Source organism: Diceros bicornis, chromosome 14, assembly GCF_020826845.1.
Source record: "Diceros bicornis minor isolate mBicDic1 chromosome 14, mDicBic1.mat.cur, whole genome shotgun sequence".
Lineage (NCBI taxonomy): Eukaryota > Metazoa > Chordata > Mammalia > Perissodactyla > Rhinocerotidae > Diceros > Diceros bicornis.
In genome coordinates this window covers 36,930,388-36,949,283 of record NC_080753.1, presented here as the reverse complement: position 1 = coordinate 36,949,283, position 18,896 = coordinate 36,930,388, and the positions used below count along the sequence as shown (strand labels likewise).

The window sequence follows — 18,896 nt, the reverse complement described above, 5'->3', positions numbered from 1 at the left end:
CAAAAAGACAACTTTCAGAATATGCCCTTTAACTTTAGTTATTTGTGTCCAGTCAACCTGGATGTCTTTCTTCCTGCCTCCATTTCCATCTGCCAATCTTCATTTTTTTCAAAGCTCAGCTTTAAATGCCACTTTCCCTTCAATTTAAAACGATGTTTCCCCTTCCTGAAAACTCTACACACCTTAGTTTACATCTCAACTGTGATACTTAAAACACAGCATATTTATTTGTGTGATTTATATCACCTATTTGGCCATGAATCCTTGAGGATACTTATCTTGTCTCACTCATCTGTTTCTTAATAGATTACTTGAGGGCACAAACTTTGACATTCAGTAATGGATCACTGCTGTTGCAATGTACTATAACAGAACTTTCCAAGAAAAATCTTGGATTTCTTCCCTTCATTACATATCCATAACGCCGTAGAACTTAGAAAAAATGTTCACATCTGGCATATTTATTCTCATAGCAATTATGAGTTATAGTCAAGGAAACTAAAAGTCACAGAGAGTAACTGACTCTTATAAGATCACACAGTTAACAAGTAGTGATACTAAGAGTAGAAAAAAAATTCTTCTATTTCCACATCTGGAAAAAATCTCCCAAGTGATACTTAAAGTATTCTACATATGATGGCTGCCTCTCATAGACACAGATTGGCCCTAGCACAGAATAGACCATGGATCATAATTCGTCATGTGAAGCACAGATATTTCACACAGAGGTACAGGAAAACAGCTCCTCCCTACCTAACCGAAGACCATAAAACCTGATACACTACAATAAAAAAATATGCATATTATCAGATGTTCACATCATAATACAATCTCCAGAATTGCCGCTAAGAACTCATAAGAAAAGACTCCCAGAAAATTCATAAGAAAATTTGCCTTCCAGGATCTTAGTCTTAACTTCTTCACTTCCTTCTAAGGGACCCAATGCTATTTATTAAAGAATGTTCTCAAAAAAGGAACCTTACAAGAGCAGAATCTTTAAGTTGCAAGGATCCTCAAAAGTATATTACCCAATCCCTTACTTAAAACTATGAAAATCACATAGCAAGCATAATAAAATGAGTGAGCATAGCAAGAGCTCAACAAAAAATAACCAGCATACAAAGATATTAGATTCACAAGAAAGACTGTTTCTTGTGAGAAAGTCATACACACTGCGTTTCTGATACTATTCTCTGCAATCCAGTGGCATTTCAGTCTCTTGTTCTTCTTTTTTTTTTTTTATATAATAAAGATGTTGTTCTTTATTTAATAAAGGATCAGTAAGTCACTAAAGGGCCATTCTGAGTGATGTTGAAGTTACTCAAAATAACAGAAGCCCTCTGGTTCACACACACTCAGCCTACTTCCGCCACCCAACGCATGGGATGGACAGTTTGATTACTCCCTCCTTTGGAAACTTTCAGGTCATTACACTCCACTTTCCCACTCACCTAGTCTCTCATCCAAAGAACAAGGTATACAAAAATATACCTCTAAAAGAAGTGGAACTATAGCTAAGCAATTAAAAAATACTTACTTACTTACCTGGGATCAAAACTATACCAAAAGAGTAGAGATTACCATTCAGACTCTTAGAACCTAATGTGAGACTGCTTTTATGAACACAAGGAAGTGGCAGATAACTGCCCCTGGAGAGTCTGTGCTGACAGATTCTCTGAATGAGTGGGCTTCTTCCTGAGTGCCAAGAGTCTCCTCAATCCCTGAAGGCCAGTGCATGGGACTGGAGTGGGCAAGGACAATGCTCCCTGGATGCAAAAGACCTCACATCTTCTGGGGCTCTTCCAAGGGCCCTGGAGACATATGTCTGGGACCTCTGAGCACAGGTCCTGAGACTTCACTTGCTCCTTCTGATTCCTGCCTCAGCCCCTGAGAATCTGGTTGTCCTCTAGCAGCTCTGTTGCCATCATGGCTCTGCTTCAGGAAGTCTCATGTGGAATCAAAACTACTCTATGTGGACTCCTATGTCTTGGCCCACATCTGACCAGTGAGAAACACTTTGCATCCTTTCTCCATCATCAGAGGAATTACAGTTCTCTAGTTTGTTGTTGATGCAGAATATCAGCCCTTGGACTCTAAAATTCCAGGGGTAGAATCAAGCTCTGTAACTGCTTCTCTTTTTCTCTCTCAGCTTAAGTTAAGGGGAAGCATGTTCATTTCCTTCTGAAGTTGGGGGAAGCTTATATAGCACATCAGTTCTCACCAAAGAAATCCTTTTCAGTCACTGAATCTATTCTCTAAATATCCACTTCTTTGCAAGTTATTCATAACTTGGTGACCTAGCACCTTGTTTTTGGATAGATTTGCTGGTAGCCTTTGAGAGCTCAGCCCAAATGGAGACATAATATTTTAACATCCTGTATGATATGCAATGTATTGATGTGGGGTGCTAAAAAGTTTTTTAATGAAATTGATTCAGGAACAAAAATGTTTAGAGACCACTTATCCTCCCCACCACTACCAATACTCTCCCTCCCCATCCACATGTTATGATCTTAAGTCAAATGAAAAATAGTTTAGTTCCTAATGCCACCAAGATGATTTTAGAACATAATTCCATCATCCATCATCCATTCCATCATTATGTATCGGAAAGTTTACCACTCTGGAAAGCTAATGATAATGCTAAGATTTTTACAGCTATCTCTAGACCTGGAAGTACCTCAGAGTCAGATGGAACTTCTCCAAAAGCAAATTGAAGTTAGGACAAAGCAAACCAACTTTCTGCAAATTGTAAACTACCCAAAGTTGATCTTCAAAATTCTAACATTTTCCCCAGTTGTACCTGTACCCTCCACAGCTGCACACAATGATTCCTTGAGCGCTACAAATTCTTAGTTGCTTGACATTATCTAGCTTTCTAATTGTTGTCAATCTGATGGGTATGGTGTGGTGGCTCATTATTGTTTTAATTTGCATTACTCAGACTACTCGCAATTTTGAACATCTCCTCTACGAGGAGAGTTTTTCGTCAGCCATTTGGGTTTCCTCTTCTACTAATCTGTCTCTGTTTACCTTTTGCACATATTATTAATCGCTTCTTGTCTGTTTCTCATTCATTTGTAGGAGTTCCTTATTTATGTAAGACATCATTGGTCACTTACAAATTTTAGTTTTGCAAATAACTTCTAGCAATCTGTCATCTGTGCATTAACTTTATCTATGAGGTTTTTCAAAAAAAAGAAATCCTTAATTTTGTCATGATAAAGTCCATAATTTCTTAGGTTGTGTATTTTGAGGTTTGTTTAAGAAGTGTTTCCCCGTTGCTAGGTCACAAATATATTCTCTTATACTTTTATATTAACTTTATAGTTTTTAAATTTCAAATTTTGTTTCCTAATCCATTTGGAGTCCATCTCTTTACAAAGTAGAAGTTAGAAATCTAATTTTATTTTTTTGCATTTACTGATCTAATTTTTCCAAACTACTACTAAACTTTCACCATTTATTGTAGTGTTGTACTTACTATCTATTAAGTTTCCATACAAACACTTGGGTCTGTCTCTGAGATCTCTGTCCCATGGTATTTTTGTTTGTTTTTGCACCATGAATTTGACTTTCCATTAGCAGGTCTTATAACATGTCTTAATGTGAGATTTAACAATTCTCCCTTTTAAAATATTTCTCCAAAATTAAACTAGACAATTGCTAGCAAAAATGCCACTTTCACACAATTTTTACGCATTTGTTAAGTTCATTGCATTAAATTTATAAATTATTTTGGGGAAAACTGATATATTTTGATATCTCACCAGCCAAAGGCACAGGATAACTCTTAATTTTTGCAAATCTCTATGCTTTTTAAAAGAATTTAATGCTTTTTCCATAGAGTTCTATGCATCTTTATTAAATCAATTCTGTCTATTATATAACTTTCATTGTGATATAAATTATATTTTCTTCTTTACTATATCATTATCTGGCAACTTTGGTGGACTCTTTAGTTGAAAAGTTTGTCTTTTTGTTCTCTTTGTTTTTCTATATAAAGGCTCATGGCATGTACAAATAAAGAGAGTTTTATCTCTTTTCAATCATTACATAACACGTTTCTGTGTCTTACTTGATAGGGTGGACTAATATTTGCAGACGTACATTAAACAGCAACAATGATAGCGAACATCCTTGCCCTCTTCTTTATCCTAAAGGAGAGCATCTGTAGTTTCTCCATTACAGATGATTGCTCTAGTTTGTTGGTATATAACATTTAGTAACTCAGTGAAATTCTCTTTTATTCTTACTTCACTAGAGTTTTTGTAGTCTTTAATACATGTTGACCTTTAACAAATACTTTTTTGTGTGACAATTGAACCAACTATATTTTTTTGTTCCTGTAATCTACTAGCGTGTTGAATTACATTGACAGATTTCTAATGTTGATCACAGTCGCCCCCTTTTCTGGAGAATTGCTCTCATTAGAAAATGAGCTGCCTTCTCTCTCCAGAGTAGCCAGAGGCCAATGACTGATTGACCACTAGGGTGTCAAAGGCTAGCCCCCGTACCTAAATGTGGGATCAATTCTGCGAGGCAACTTGTACTTCAGAGCTCCCTGTGGGACAAGACCAAAGCTAATATTCATCCTTGCTTAGCTTTCTTATTCTGCCCTATCCTGCTTCCTTCACTCCAATTCTGCTAAGAGCACCGCCCCAATAAATGATTATTATGAAAATCCTCATCACAGAATCTGCTTCTTGGAAACTGATTTAAGACAAAAATATTCCATATCTGAGACTAAGAACAAATTCCATAAATCTCACCTTTATTCTAACCATGGTTCGAAAATTAACACAAAATTTCCTTGAACCCTCCAACATCAATATATTAGGATCATCTCTCCCAGTTTTATAATTCTCTATATATGCACTGTCCAATATGGTAGCCAGTAGGCACATGGGATATTGATAATGTTGCCAGATAAAATAGAGGATACCAGTTAAATTTCAATTGCAGATAAGCAACAAATAATTTTTTTTTTTGAGGAAGACCAGACTTGAGCTAACATCAAATGCCAATCCTCCTCTTTTTGCTGAAGAAGATTGGCCCTGGGCTAACATCCATGCCCATTTTCCTCTACTTTATATGGGATGCCACCACAGCATGGCTTGACAAGCTGTGCGTCGGTGCGTGCCGGGGATCCGAACCTGTGAACTCCAGGCTGCCAAAGTGGAGCACGCGCACTTAACTACTACACCACTGGGTCAGTCTCTAATTTTTTAATATTAGTATGCCCCATTCAATTTGGGGGACATATTGATACTTAAAAATTACCCATTGTTTATCTGAAATTAAATTTTAACTAGCATCTGTATTTTTATTTGCTAATCTGGTACATAAATCTAGATAGAGTGACAAAAGAACTGAATTTATAAATTTTGCTTTTTTTATTTAATTTACATTTAAATTTAAACATGTAGCTAGTGGATGGCATTGGAACATGCAGTTGTAGTGTGTCTTAGTTATATCTGGCCATTTCTATTTCCACATAAATTTTATAATATTTTCAGATTCCACAAAAATAGTTGGGACTTTGATTGAGTTTAATCTATATATATTTTGGGAAGAAGTGACCTCTTTAAAATATAAAACCCTCAATGCATAAATATGGTTTATTTCTTCATTTTTATCATTTTAATTTACTCTCAATGTTTTAGACATTTCTTTCCTAGATTTTCATATAGTTTTAGAATAATTGCCTGTCTAATCCTTAAAACTGTTATTATTTTGCTTATTTTAATTCACTTGCTGGGATCTTCAATGTAATGTAGAACAAAAGTATTGTTAACAGAAATCTTTGTCTTGCTCTCCCAGTAAAAAGTTAAATTTTCAACATTTCACTATAAAGAACCACGTATTCTGTTGGTTTCATGTAGAGATTCTTTATCAGTTTAAGGAAGCTCTCTCTTATTCCTAGTTTGCTATGAGTTTTTTTTTTTTTTAATTTTTTGTTTATTGCAGTAACATTGGTTTATAACATTGTAAAAATTTCAGGTGTACATCATTATACTTCTATTTCTGCATAGATTACATCATGTTCACCACCCAAATACTAATTACAACCCATCACCACACACATGTACCGAATTATCCCTTTCACCCTCCTCCCTCCCCCCTTCCCCTCTGGTAACCACCAATCCAATCTCTGTCCCTATGTGTTTGTTTATTGTTGTTATTATCTACTACTTAATGAAGGAAATCATACGGTATTTGACCTTCTCCCTCTGACTTATTTCACTTCGCATTATACCCTCAATATCCATCCATGTTGTCACAAATGGCTGGATTTCATCGTTTCTTATGGCTGAGTAGTATTCCATTGTGTATATATACCACATCTTCTTTATCCATTCGTCCCTTGAGTTTTTTTTTAAAGTGAATAGACATTGGATTTATCAATTTTTTTCTACATCTATTTGTGTATAATATGATTTATCTTCCTATTCTGTCCAGGTTGTAAATTACATTGATGAGTTTTACTATTAAATCAGCTTTACATACCAGATATAAGGCAATTTTAGTTATGATGTGTATTTTTACTGGAATCAGCTTGATCTCATTTCGTTTAGGATTTTTACTTTGATGTTCATGACTGATAGAGGCCTGTAGGTCTTGTTTCTCAGACTATCCTTGTTAGTTTTTTTATATTAATGCAATAATAGCCTCATTGAATGTTTTGATGATATTTCATACTTCTTCTATTCTCTGGAATATATTGGTAAATTGATAATATTTCTTCTTTAATTTTTGATGAAATTTTCCAGTAAAGCCATCTAGTTCTTGAGTTTTCTTTGTGGAAAAAGTTATAACTACAGAGTAAATTCATTTAATGTGTAATGATGAACGTATGAATGTCCAAGTTATCTTTTTATTCTTGTATTAGTTTTGCTAAGTTGGATTTATTCTTGTTTTATCCAAATTTTCAAAAGAGTTGACATAAAGCTATTCATAACAGGGCTTTATATTTTTTAGAATAAATTTTTAATTGGGGTAAAAGAATAACATTGACAATCTGGAAACAACATAAATTTTAATTTCTTATTGTGCAGTGCAGACAGTGTTGACCCAACACTGGATAGGCATGCCAGGCAGACTTAAAAATAATCGCTGGTGGTCAAACACACTGAAGTGTAAAAGAACAATTATACAAAAAAATTTTGTATCCAGTTATCATCCAGATCCTAAGCTCATTTTATTTCATGTATTTTGGTTTTAGTGAACAGAGATGAAATTTTATACTAACAAATTACACAACTTGTTTGAATAAGTTTTCATTTGTTTTCATTATTAATAAAACTGCCCTAGTATGCTCAATGGTTAAACATAGGCATGAAAAACTAGCCAGCTCAATAGTGCAATATTTATTACCAAATATAATTTGAAGAGTCCATGAAGTCTTTCTTATATTTAAAGTAACCAAAAACTCATTTTAGCTTGATCATTTGGGGATAGGACACCAGTCAAATAATTCATGCAGCTACCTCGGGTCTTTAGACAGAAATTATTTTGCAAGAGATAATTAAACAATTTAATTTTATTCTAATGGGAAGGAGAATGAGTTGAAAGTACTTTATTTTGAAATCATCATTTATATTAATTCTTTATTATGAACTTCTCCATTTCCATCAGTTCCTGCCTTTCTGAAGAAGATTTCATCATCTTCTTCAGATGGTAATGTTTCCTCTAAGTTTGTCATTATGTGTGTAGTTTTGCCTTAGCATCACCTAACTGTTATTAATCTTGTCAAAAGCTCAGAATTCCTCATGGATTTTTCTTCACTTTCTGTATCTTTTATTTTTATAATCATCATGGTAGTATTTCTGGGAAATCAATGGTACATTTGTCTCTCTCATTATACATTATAATTATACTTCTGCTAGGTTCCAACTGAGAGAATGTAAGAAAGCTCCAATTGTCTTTGTTGTAATAGTGCCATCGCCATTTTTGAGAGAGATAAATTCTGCAATCGGTTCTTTGGTCTTCTGATCAGCCATGGTGTGAGCAGAAGAAAGAGAAGAGAGTCAGTGGTTTGAATAACTGTGAATGCGCCCACTGCTACTGCCATGCACATCATTGCTATCCAGCTGAGGTCACACTGCTTCTCTGAGACTCTTGGAGTCAAGTTGTATTTTCCTTATGTAAGCAGAAACTTTAGTGGTAGGACTTTCTTCCTTCTTTTTTTTTTTTTTTAATTTAGTGAGAAAGATTGGCCCTGAGCTAACATCTGTTGTCAATCTTCCTCCTTTTGCTTGAGGAAGATTGTATCCGAGCTAACATCCATTCCAACCTTCCTCTATTTTGTGTGTGGGATGCCACCACAGCATGGCTTGATGAGCGGTATGTAGGTCCACACCCAGGATCCTAACCTGAAAACTCCAGGCTGCCAAAGTGGAATGCATAAACCCAACCACTATGCCACCAGGCCAGCCCTGCCTCATTCTTGATATTGATTTTCTGTGCCTTTTCTCACTATCATTGATCAGTCTTGCCAAGGATTTTATTAACATTTTCAAGAACCAACACTTTGCCTTGTTAATTGTTACTATTGCTATGTCTGTCATGTATTTTATTAACTTCTGGTCTTATATTCATTGTTTCCAATTTTCTACTTTCTTTAAGTTTATTTTTCTCTTCCTAACTTATGGAGAAGGATACTTAGATGTAAATTTTTAGCTTTTCTTTTATTCTAATACATGTGTTAAGGCTATAAATTCCTCATAAGCATGGCTGTAACAGAATCTAATGTTTTAAATGTTGTCATTTATCTCTCATTTAAAAATGTTTCCTAATTTCCAATGCGATATTATATTAACCTATGTATTATTTGGAAATGTAGTTCTTAATTATCAAATAAATATATATATGAGGATTTCCACATTACACTGTTTTTTGTTGATGATGACTAACTTAACTATATTGTATGGTTTCAATTCTTTGAATTTGTTAAAACTTGTAATGGTCAAATCTATAGTCAGTTTTTACAAATGTTCCATGTGGGGCTTGAAAAACACGTGTACTCTGAATCATTGGCTTTAGTGTTCTATGATGACCATTAGGTCATTTGTAATTATAGTATTGTTCAAATCTTTATCTTTATTGGTTTTAGTCTGCTCATTTTATTAGTTACTGAGGAAAGTATAACAACTTCACCATATGATTATGAACTTGTATATTTTTCATTTTGGCTTTGTAAATTGTTTCTATATTTTGAGGCCACCTAAAAACAGGAGCTTGTAAATTAAGAATTATTTCACTCACAGGTGAATTGAAACACATTAATTTTTAATGATTCTCTTTGTTCCTGGGTATTAATCAAGGTTATCCAAAGAAACAGAACAGAGAAGAGATATACATACATATATATATTTGAAAATAGATTTATTATAAGGAATTGGCTTATGTGATTATGGAGGTTGGCAAGTCCAAAATCTGCAGAGTTAATGGCCCAGTTCAAGTCTGAAGGCCAATAGGCTGCTGTAGAACCAAGAAGAGCTGATGTCCCAGTTCAACAGCTGTCAGGCAGAATTCTCTTTTACTCAGGGAAAAGTCAGACTTTTATTCTAGTCAGGCCTTCAATTGATTGGATAAGGCCTACTCATACTATGGAGGTCAATCTGCTTTACTCAGTTTAACGATTTAAATGTTAATCTCATACAAAAACATCCCCATAGAAACATCCAGAATAATATTTCACCAAATATCTGGGAACTCCATGGTCCAGTCAAGTTGACACATAAAATTAACCATCACTCTCTGATAATATCATTCATCCTAAAAATTATGTTGTACTATAAATATAGATGTGCAAGCTTCCCTTTGGTGTTCGCACGATATAACTTGCATTCTTTTACATTTAATCTTTCTATACTTTTATGTTTTAGATAATGTAGTTCTTATAAACAGCATATAGTTGTCATTCTTTTTTCCTACCAGTATGACATTTTGGCCTTTTCACTGAAGCATGTAATACATTTAAATATAAAGTCTGAACTAATATTTTTGGTTTTAAGTCTACCACCTTATTTTGTATTTTCTATTGTCCTATGTTCCATGTTCTTTTCTCTCTTTTGTTCTCTTCTTTTTATTGACTTAGGATTATTTATTATTTTTTTATTTTTATTAATTTCAAAGTTATGTATTCTTTAACTAGTCATTGGTGGTTATACTTGAAATAACAAGATGCATCCTTGATTAATAAAAGTCAATTGTTAGTTGGTATTTTACCTGCCTCCAATAGAGGCACTTTAGGACACTCTCTAATTCAACTTAATTTCTCCCAACTTGTAGACTATTGCTCTAATGGAAATTAATTCTATAAATATTTAACCTTCACAGCATATTGCCTATATTATTATTTTTACAGCACAGATTCATTTAGATTTACTCATATATTCATAATTGTTAATTCTCTTCATTCCTTCTTGGAAACGTCCATCTATGATAATTTTCATTCTTCCCTTTAATAATTTACTGTGTGTTTCCTGGTGGTGAAACACATGAATTTTTGTTTATCTGAGATTGTCTTTATTTAACTTTTGTTCTTGAGGAATATTTTGTTAAGTACAGAATTCTAGGCTTCTAGTTATCTTTTTTTCACACACTGAAGATATTATTCTCCTCTCTTAAGGATTCTATGCTGTCGTTACTGTTGAAAAACCAGCTTTCAGTCTTACTATGGTTCTTTTGGAGGTTATCTATTTGTTCTTCTCTTGTTTTAAAAATTTCTTTTACCACTGTTTTCTCCAATTTTAATATAACGTCTGTGTTTGGAATTTGTTATTTTTCATACCTGGGATTACCTGGGCTTTTGAAAAATGGATTAGTATTTTCAAGTTTTGGATGTTTTTATCCCTCATCCGTTCAAATATTGCTTAAGGCCTATTTTTTCTACTTCTGGAGCTACTATCATATTTAAGCTAGATTTCACTGTATTCTCTATATTTACTATCTACTACAGCATATTGTTTATTCTCTCTGCTTTATTCTTGATAACATCCAGTTCCCAATTTTCTCTTCAACCATGTCTAATCTGCTATTAAATCCATCCACTCAGTTCCTAATTTGAGTTCTTATAATTTCCATTCTGGAATTTCTAGTTGTTTCTTGTTGTTGTTGTTCTTATTTGTTTGTTTTTTTAAATATGAAATTTCATTTTTGATGGTTTCTAATTCCCTGCTAAATTTTTTAATTCTGGAAATGATCTCCTTGAAGTTTGAAAGTTTATTTATCTTATAGTCTGCTTCTGATAGTTCAATAAGTAGGAACAACTGCGGTTATGTCTCTTTTGTCTATTATTTATACTGATGATTTTCACTTTTTCTTATCTACTCATGTCACTATTTATCTTTGATTTTCTTGGTGAGCATTATGATGACGATACTTTCCTCCAGAGAGGATTTTCATTTGATTCTTCTAGGTTCTCAGGACATTAACAATCTGATATCTCTTTAATACAATTTTAGATGTCAGATTTTCTGGGTCATTCACATGATTTAAATACTGGGTATAATCCATGTGAAAACTGGTTTACTTCTGGTCATTCTTATAATGGGTATGAAGCCCTTCAGATTGCCATCCCCAAGCATAGTGTCAGCTATTAGGGATCCCCTCTCTTGGCCTAGCTCAAGATTCTACCTTTAGCCACCTAATTTTACAAGGATGTCAAAATGCTGTTCAGAACCTCAAACACTTCTCCAAGATTAACAAAAGTCCTCACAAAAAAGAGTACCAAATGCCAATTTTACATCTTTGTATTATCAACTTCTGTTCAATCTTGGCCTTGTGATTCCTCACTGTTTTTTAATTACTCATCTTTATAAAACATTTAAAAAATATTTCATATAGACGTTTTAGCAGGAATGTTTGTATAAAGCAACTAGCCCACCTTTACTGGATGTGAAAATTTGTAATTGACTTTTAATTTTGTTTGAGAGTAATTAGCAAAAATCAGTTCCTATAAGTGAGACAGACAATTTTGTAACATATCAGTTTCTGAGAAGAGAAAAGCTTATACATCAAAAGAGAGGGAACTTGAAGCCTGCTACTTTCTCCCCATAACTTTCACAGCCTCCTTAATATCTCTATTCCTCAAAGAGTAGATTATAGGATTTAGCATGGGGGTAACAACACTATACAATACTGATATCAGCCTATCTTTCTCCAATGAATACGTTGAGATGGGCCGTACATATGTGAAGATGGAGCTGCCATAATAGAGAAGGACAATGATCAGGTGGGAGGCACAGGTAGAAAAAGCCTTTTGCCTCCCTTCTGAAGAACTGATCCTTAAAATGGTAGAAACGATATAAAGATAGGAAAGTATGATACACAAAAAAGGAGTCCAACCAATGAAGACTCCAATGGATAGTAATGCCAACTCGTTGACAGAAGTGTCCCCACAAGACAAGATCAGCAAAGGAGGGATGTCACAGAAGAAATAATTGATCTGGTTGTTGCCACAGAAGGGCAAGTGGAATGTCAGTATTGTGTGCACCACTGAGTTGAGGAAACCACCAGTCCAGCATGAGGCTGCTAACTGGCCATACAGGGCCTTGTTCATAATAACTGAATAGCTTAAGGGCTTGCAGATTGCAATGTAACGGTCATATGCCATAGCTGCCAAGAGCAGGGACTCTGACCCAACAAAAAAAATAAATGCAAAAAGTTGTGCCATGCAACCCAAATAGGAAATGCTTTTTTTCTCTGATAGAAGATGCACCATCATCTGGGGAACATTGGTGGTGGTGTAGCAGATGTCAAGAAAAGCTAAATTTTCCAGAAAAAAATACATAGGTGTGTGTAGGTGTGGATCAGTCATGCTCACCAAAATTATGAAGGTATTGGCACTCAAGGTACAGATATAAGTTACAAGGAAGATGGTGAAAAGTAAAAATTGCAATTCATTTAAGCTGGAGAATCCCAAGATGATAAACTCAAACAGAGCTGTTTGGTTTTCTCCTTCCATAATATGGCTCTTGTTTTCCTTCTGAAATTAGGAACAAGTAAGTATAGATTTCTATAACCATGTACTGCTCCAGAAACAGTCTACAAAACAAGAAAATAATAATTTCACAGATTAAAAAGTAAAATTATCAACAAAAACATTAGATGTATCTATAAAAATGCACAATTGCACAATAAATAAACTCTATGCCTTAGCCAGCACAAATATAAACAATTTCAGCCTTTCATCTGTAGGTAAAATCTCTTAAAATGAACACTACAGGCAGTTTTGAATTTTAAAGAAAGCCACAAAAGTCCAAATGCACCATAAGTTCTAATGAGAGGAAGGAAAGGCCTATCTGCTTTGTCTTCCTGGGGTTGCAGTAATTTGGAAGCTTATTAGATACAGTCGTCATTGGTGGGTCAATCAACTATGCTGCCCTGCACACTTTTGGAGGCTGACATTTGTAGATTGTGTGTAGAATTAGTCAGTCACATTTTATATATTATGGAGGAAGAAGAGGGTGGAAAAAGACATAGTGATACCAGAGGTTGATATTATATTTTGGGAGCAATTCCATAAAACACAGAGGAAATTTACAGTTAATCATAACAGATAGATGCTACAGTTCAAGGCTCTGAGACTTAGATATTCAGGTGGTATAAATAAGCTCTGGCTATTGAAAGCCCTTATAAGAAAAAAAGAACTTTTTTTTGTACAAGGAGAACAAATTAATATTCCTTATGTCATTTACTGTGTGAAGTTTATTCTATACCTTATGCCCTTACAAATCGCTACAGCCAGGTTGTCCTTGAGTTAGCTCTTACTGGCTCATAAGAGTCCATTGTTAATTTTCAGGAATTTTGTAAGCCAGTTATTAAACACAGCCATTATTAAAAATAAAATTACATACCCTTATAATTGAATGAATTATATTAAGAATAGAAGTAACAAATACAAAAATTATTACTCCCTAATCATTCTACACGTTCCTATTATCTGTGCTTTTGAGATTATTACTTTTATGGTATCTGTATAATGGAGATGCCATAAATTGGTGTGCTACTGAACATCACTTCCCAAATTAATGTTTAGGGAATCACATTGATAGCTTGCAATTGGTCTTGGTGAAAGTATTTATGCCATGGAAATTGACAAATGCTACAAATTAGGGCTTGATTCATGGTTTTGTTGATTGTCTAGGCTTAAGAAAGTGATGGAAAAATGTTAATGATGCAGATAAACTTAAAAGTGTGTCATGTTTGTAGTCATTATATTGTGAGGAGGAAATTTTCTTCCAGTATTCAAAAACTGTTACCTACTTTAGGAAAATTGTCACTGACCAATGAGTGAAATTCAGACACATATCTTCATTGATTCACTTTTGTCATACTCATTAACATAGACAAAAACGTCAACCATTAATGGCATTCGTCAATGATTTGAGAGACTTCTTTGTTGAATCAGGTATTATTCAAGGGCTTATAGTCTAATTTGATCAAATAGTGGTTGAATTTTAGCTATAGCTTGACAATGAATTCAAATATTTGTCAAAAATCAACACAAGCTTTCTGTGACCATCAATCAGCTATATGGAATTGACAATAAAAAGTTTTGATTACTTTATAGTTACTTTTAAATTGTATGTTGCACATTCTTTATATTAGTGACATTTATAAATAAACTTGTGTGTATGTGTGTGTATACGTGTGTGTATACACATTTTTTTCATGAAAAAACAGTTGTTAAACATTTAGCAACCCACCACAGGCTACAGCTCTTGAAAGTATTTCTTCTACTATTTTGTTACCTAACCAGTTCTGAGCAGTAAATAGCTTGCCCAAAGTCACATAGCTAGTCAGCACCAATGTGAGGATACAAAGCAGGTTAGATCTGAACTCATAGTCTGAGCAGTTTTAACATCTTAAGATGGGAAGTATGTCTCATCCTGCACACCAATTCTAATTTATTGGTAGGGATTGACTAATAGCACTGTGAGATAAATTAAGCGAAGATATCTCCCAACTCAGAAATCATTTCAAACATAGGAAATGAGATGATAGTGATGGCATACAAGCCTTCCATTTGTCAACCTATAGAATACTGTCCTACCTTTTTTCATTCATGGTATAAATACTAGAACATGATTTTTGAAAATTCGCTAGAGCACAGCTTCTACCCCTGTCCCTCCACACAAGCATACACATTTGTATTTTTACATCCAAGAAAAACAGGACTTGGATAATGAGGATACAATCAATAGAATTAGTTTTTGAAGGTTGTTCCTTAGATCTTCACTAGCTTCTGCCAAATCATGGGGACCATGAGACCAATAGGCCCTGGTGCAAGGGTCGAGCATGCTGAGTCATCATATATCAGTAGTAACACATAGCAGCATCAAGTTGTATTACAACTATTTAGTAACTTCATAGCTATACTAATAAAAGTAAAGAAGATAAAGGATACTCAAAAACTGTAATGAACTCAGAATCACCAACTGCCTTATGAGATAAATACATAAATTATCATGATTTAAAAAATTTTTAATTAAAAAAATTTTTTAGAAATTAAGTTTTATGTGACTACATAAATGTCTAATTCATTATTTGTTGGTGTCTTTCCCTATGACTTATATTGTCATAAGAATTGGAATCATTTTAGAATATTTTTTCAGATTATAAAGTATGAAAAGGAAAATTACTATTTTTATATTAATATGCAAGATAGAAGTGAGTATAAACCACAGGAAGATGATTTTCACTTTTACGATACGAAAACTATCCAAGAGGCACTCTTAGTTTGTGTCTCCCAATTTAATTGACTTCTAATTTTTCTTATTATAAAAGTAGTGCATGTTCATTGTAGACTGTGTGGATAATATAAATATAAAATAAATTTAAAATATAAAATAAAATGTTAAATAATCTATAACCAAAATGCTAGAGAAGACTGCTGTTAGTATTTTGGCTTATATCTTTACAATCACTTTGGCATACATGTCAATAAGTATTCTCTTCAAACATATATTTTTTGAGTTTTATATTATTCAATTATATTGAAGTATCATATCTCTCAATAAATATTTGGTTTATACAAATTTTTGTAATTAAAATGTATATAATATACATCTAAATTATATTTAACAAAATATCTTTAGATATTTCTCTAAGTATTTCTTGAGAATAACTTCCCAGAAAGAGTAGAAGTGACTTCTAAGATTTTGATACTGATGGTCATATTGCAATCATTTGATATTGGACTAAAAAGGATAACATAAAGATCATCTTGGTTGATCGGTCTGACAATATATCAGAGAGGAAAGAGGACGGAAGCAATAGAGTAAGGAAACCTGAGTATTTGTTCCTAGCCTGGCCATCAACTAACTTTTTGAGCTTCAGAAAGTCATTTAGATTTTATGGTACTTAGTGGACTCATTTAAAAAATTAGAGAATTGTGCTGACTCCAGAATTCTAGAAAATTATTCTAATTGCATGACACAAATTAGTCACTTTGCTTGTTTAGCGTAATAAAAAATTTTAAAAATCAAATGTTTAAATCAATTTCTCACTTTTCATTCAATTATTTTGAAAAGGTAATAGTGGACCTGGGTTAATTTATTTCTTCATGTTCAATATTATGATTTTAGGAGATTATACTCCAATGAGAAATTCCAGGTGAAATGCTAATTCAGAAATAGTGAATGGAATAGCATTAGAAGAGTGATTCATTGATCTTTACCATCTCTCATTCTCTCTGCAACCATAGAAACTGTTCAGTGCTATGATCCAGATGACTCATCAAGATTATAATTTGTGCACCTGTACATGCATCTTAGATTTAGATTTTAAGAATTTAACTTAAATCAAATTGTCTAAACATAAAAATTAATTTTTAAACATAAAAAATACATGTAGCTAGATTACTAGTGAAAATTTTTGCAGGGAGAACAGAAGTTTTTTTTCAGTGACTTGATAGTTTGTTTGCTGAATTTGCCCCAGTTAGCATCACAGACCCAAGACAAAGTCCCAGCGACGGTAAGAAAAAAAAAAAAAAAGAGAGAGAAAAGAAAAAGAGGAAGAAAGATAAAAGATACAAATTAAAAACCTATATCAGAGTGAAGATAATAGGAACTGTTATTAAATTCAGAGTCCCTTCAATATAATTATCTCATTCAAACTTTATATACTTCTTGAAAGCCAGAATAATTTTAAATTTATATGTATGGGCTTTAATGCAGTTAGTAGGTTCTTTATAAGTGTTGAAGTAAATTTATGAGGTATAGAGTGAAGTACACAAGTAGGTGAATAGAAGGAAATAATTAATTGTCATATCAACATCAAGGGCTGTTCTTACCTCTTCCTGGAAATCATAGCACAGTTTCAAGTCCATTCACTTTCTCACACTCTCCTAGATAACCTTTTCAAAATTCCTCTTCTGTGTTCAAACCTTGAACTCTCCTTTTTCTCCATATTTACTCTCAACTGCTGGATTTGCTTCCTTGTCTATGAGAAATTTGAAGCAAGAGAAGGGAACTTCCAGATTCCCACTGTCACATTTGTTTTATCTATACATACAGTTTTCCCATTTATTTCCATGTTGCTAGAGATCAATCCTCTGTGCTCCTTTTTAAAGCCAACAGTTTTACTTGTGCATTTGATACTATGCCCTCACTTAATCAAGGATGCACTCCAGCAACACCACTCTCTCCTCCATAATTTTTTTTCTTTCTCTACTGAAACATTCCCTTCAACAAAAAAACAGGCTATTATTTCTCCTTCCATAAAAATGAAAAAAAAATCTTTTAACACTATTTTTCTTCACTAATTTCATGCCATTTCTCTGATATTTACATCAAAACTTCTCAAAAATGATGTCTAAATTAACTGTCTCCATTCCCGTTCCTTCCAGTCTCTCTTCAAAACACTTCACTAGGCTTTTACGCCAACATTCCACTAATCCACAGTTGTTGGACCAACTGTGAAATATATACACACAGAGTCTTACCACTTATCATCCCTTCTACAATCACCAAGTGAGTTCCCATCATGTCTCAGTTAGATTAATAGCTTCCTGTTTCTAACATTGCCCACCTATGGTTTGTTTTCAACGCAGAAGCCAATTGTTTGTAAATCACCTTACCTCATCATGCTTCTACTTATAAACCTTCCAACACACTCCAACTCAGATAACAAATTCAAATTCTTACAAAAGCCTACAGACTCTGTAAAATCTTTGCCTTTTTACTTCTCCAATCTAATTTGCTTCTTCTCTCCCCCTAGCTCACTCAATTAATTCACACCAGCCTCTTTGCCATTCCGCTTTGCACTGGCTCTTCCCCATGGCTATGCATCTGATGAAAGTCCTAACTTCATTTCAGTCTTTGTTCAAATGATATTTATTCAATGAAGCTGCCCCGACCATCCTACATGTGTTCTCCTACACTCTATATCCCTTTCTCATGTGTCTCTCATTTCCCCATGACATGTAGTATCTTCTAATATACCATATAATTTACCTATTTATTATCTTTATTGTCTGTTCTCCCAGTAGAATATTAGCTTCATGATGTCAGTGTATTGACTGTTAATGATGCATTTTGAGAATCTAGAACAGTGAGACACAATACATATTTGTTAAATGTTGAATCAATCTTCAGGGTCTCCCTTCATGAGGAACTAACTTGGAAAGCTGATTCATCTTTGCAGAAAGCTTATAGGAAACTCTGTTTTTTCAAGACAACTTCATTTAGCCCCACTTACCCAGTTTTATTTAGTTTGATTTTCTGTAGCAATGGTTCAACCAAGAATTGTCATGGAAAAAACATCACCCATACAAAGAAAGAATAGCCTTTGCCTCATATTTTTATATGAACAAGAATGAACTTCTCTTCTGCAGTACTACCATCTTTGTCCACTTATCTTTGGAACCACCTTAACTGTGGCAG

General features: G+C 33.7%; 1 protein-coding gene across 1 annotated transcript; it reads right to left on the bottom strand.

The window, feature by feature from the left end:
* Positions 1-12,049: 12,049 nt before the first annotated feature.
* LOC131413950 (olfactory receptor 5V1-like) lies at positions 12,050-12,973 on the bottom strand. Its single transcript, XM_058554957.1, has one exon. The coding sequence runs from the start codon at positions 12,971-12,973 to the stop codon at positions 12,050-12,052; it is 924 nt and encodes a 307-aa protein (XP_058410940.1).
* Between the last annotated feature and the right edge of the window lie 5,923 nt (positions 12,974-18,896).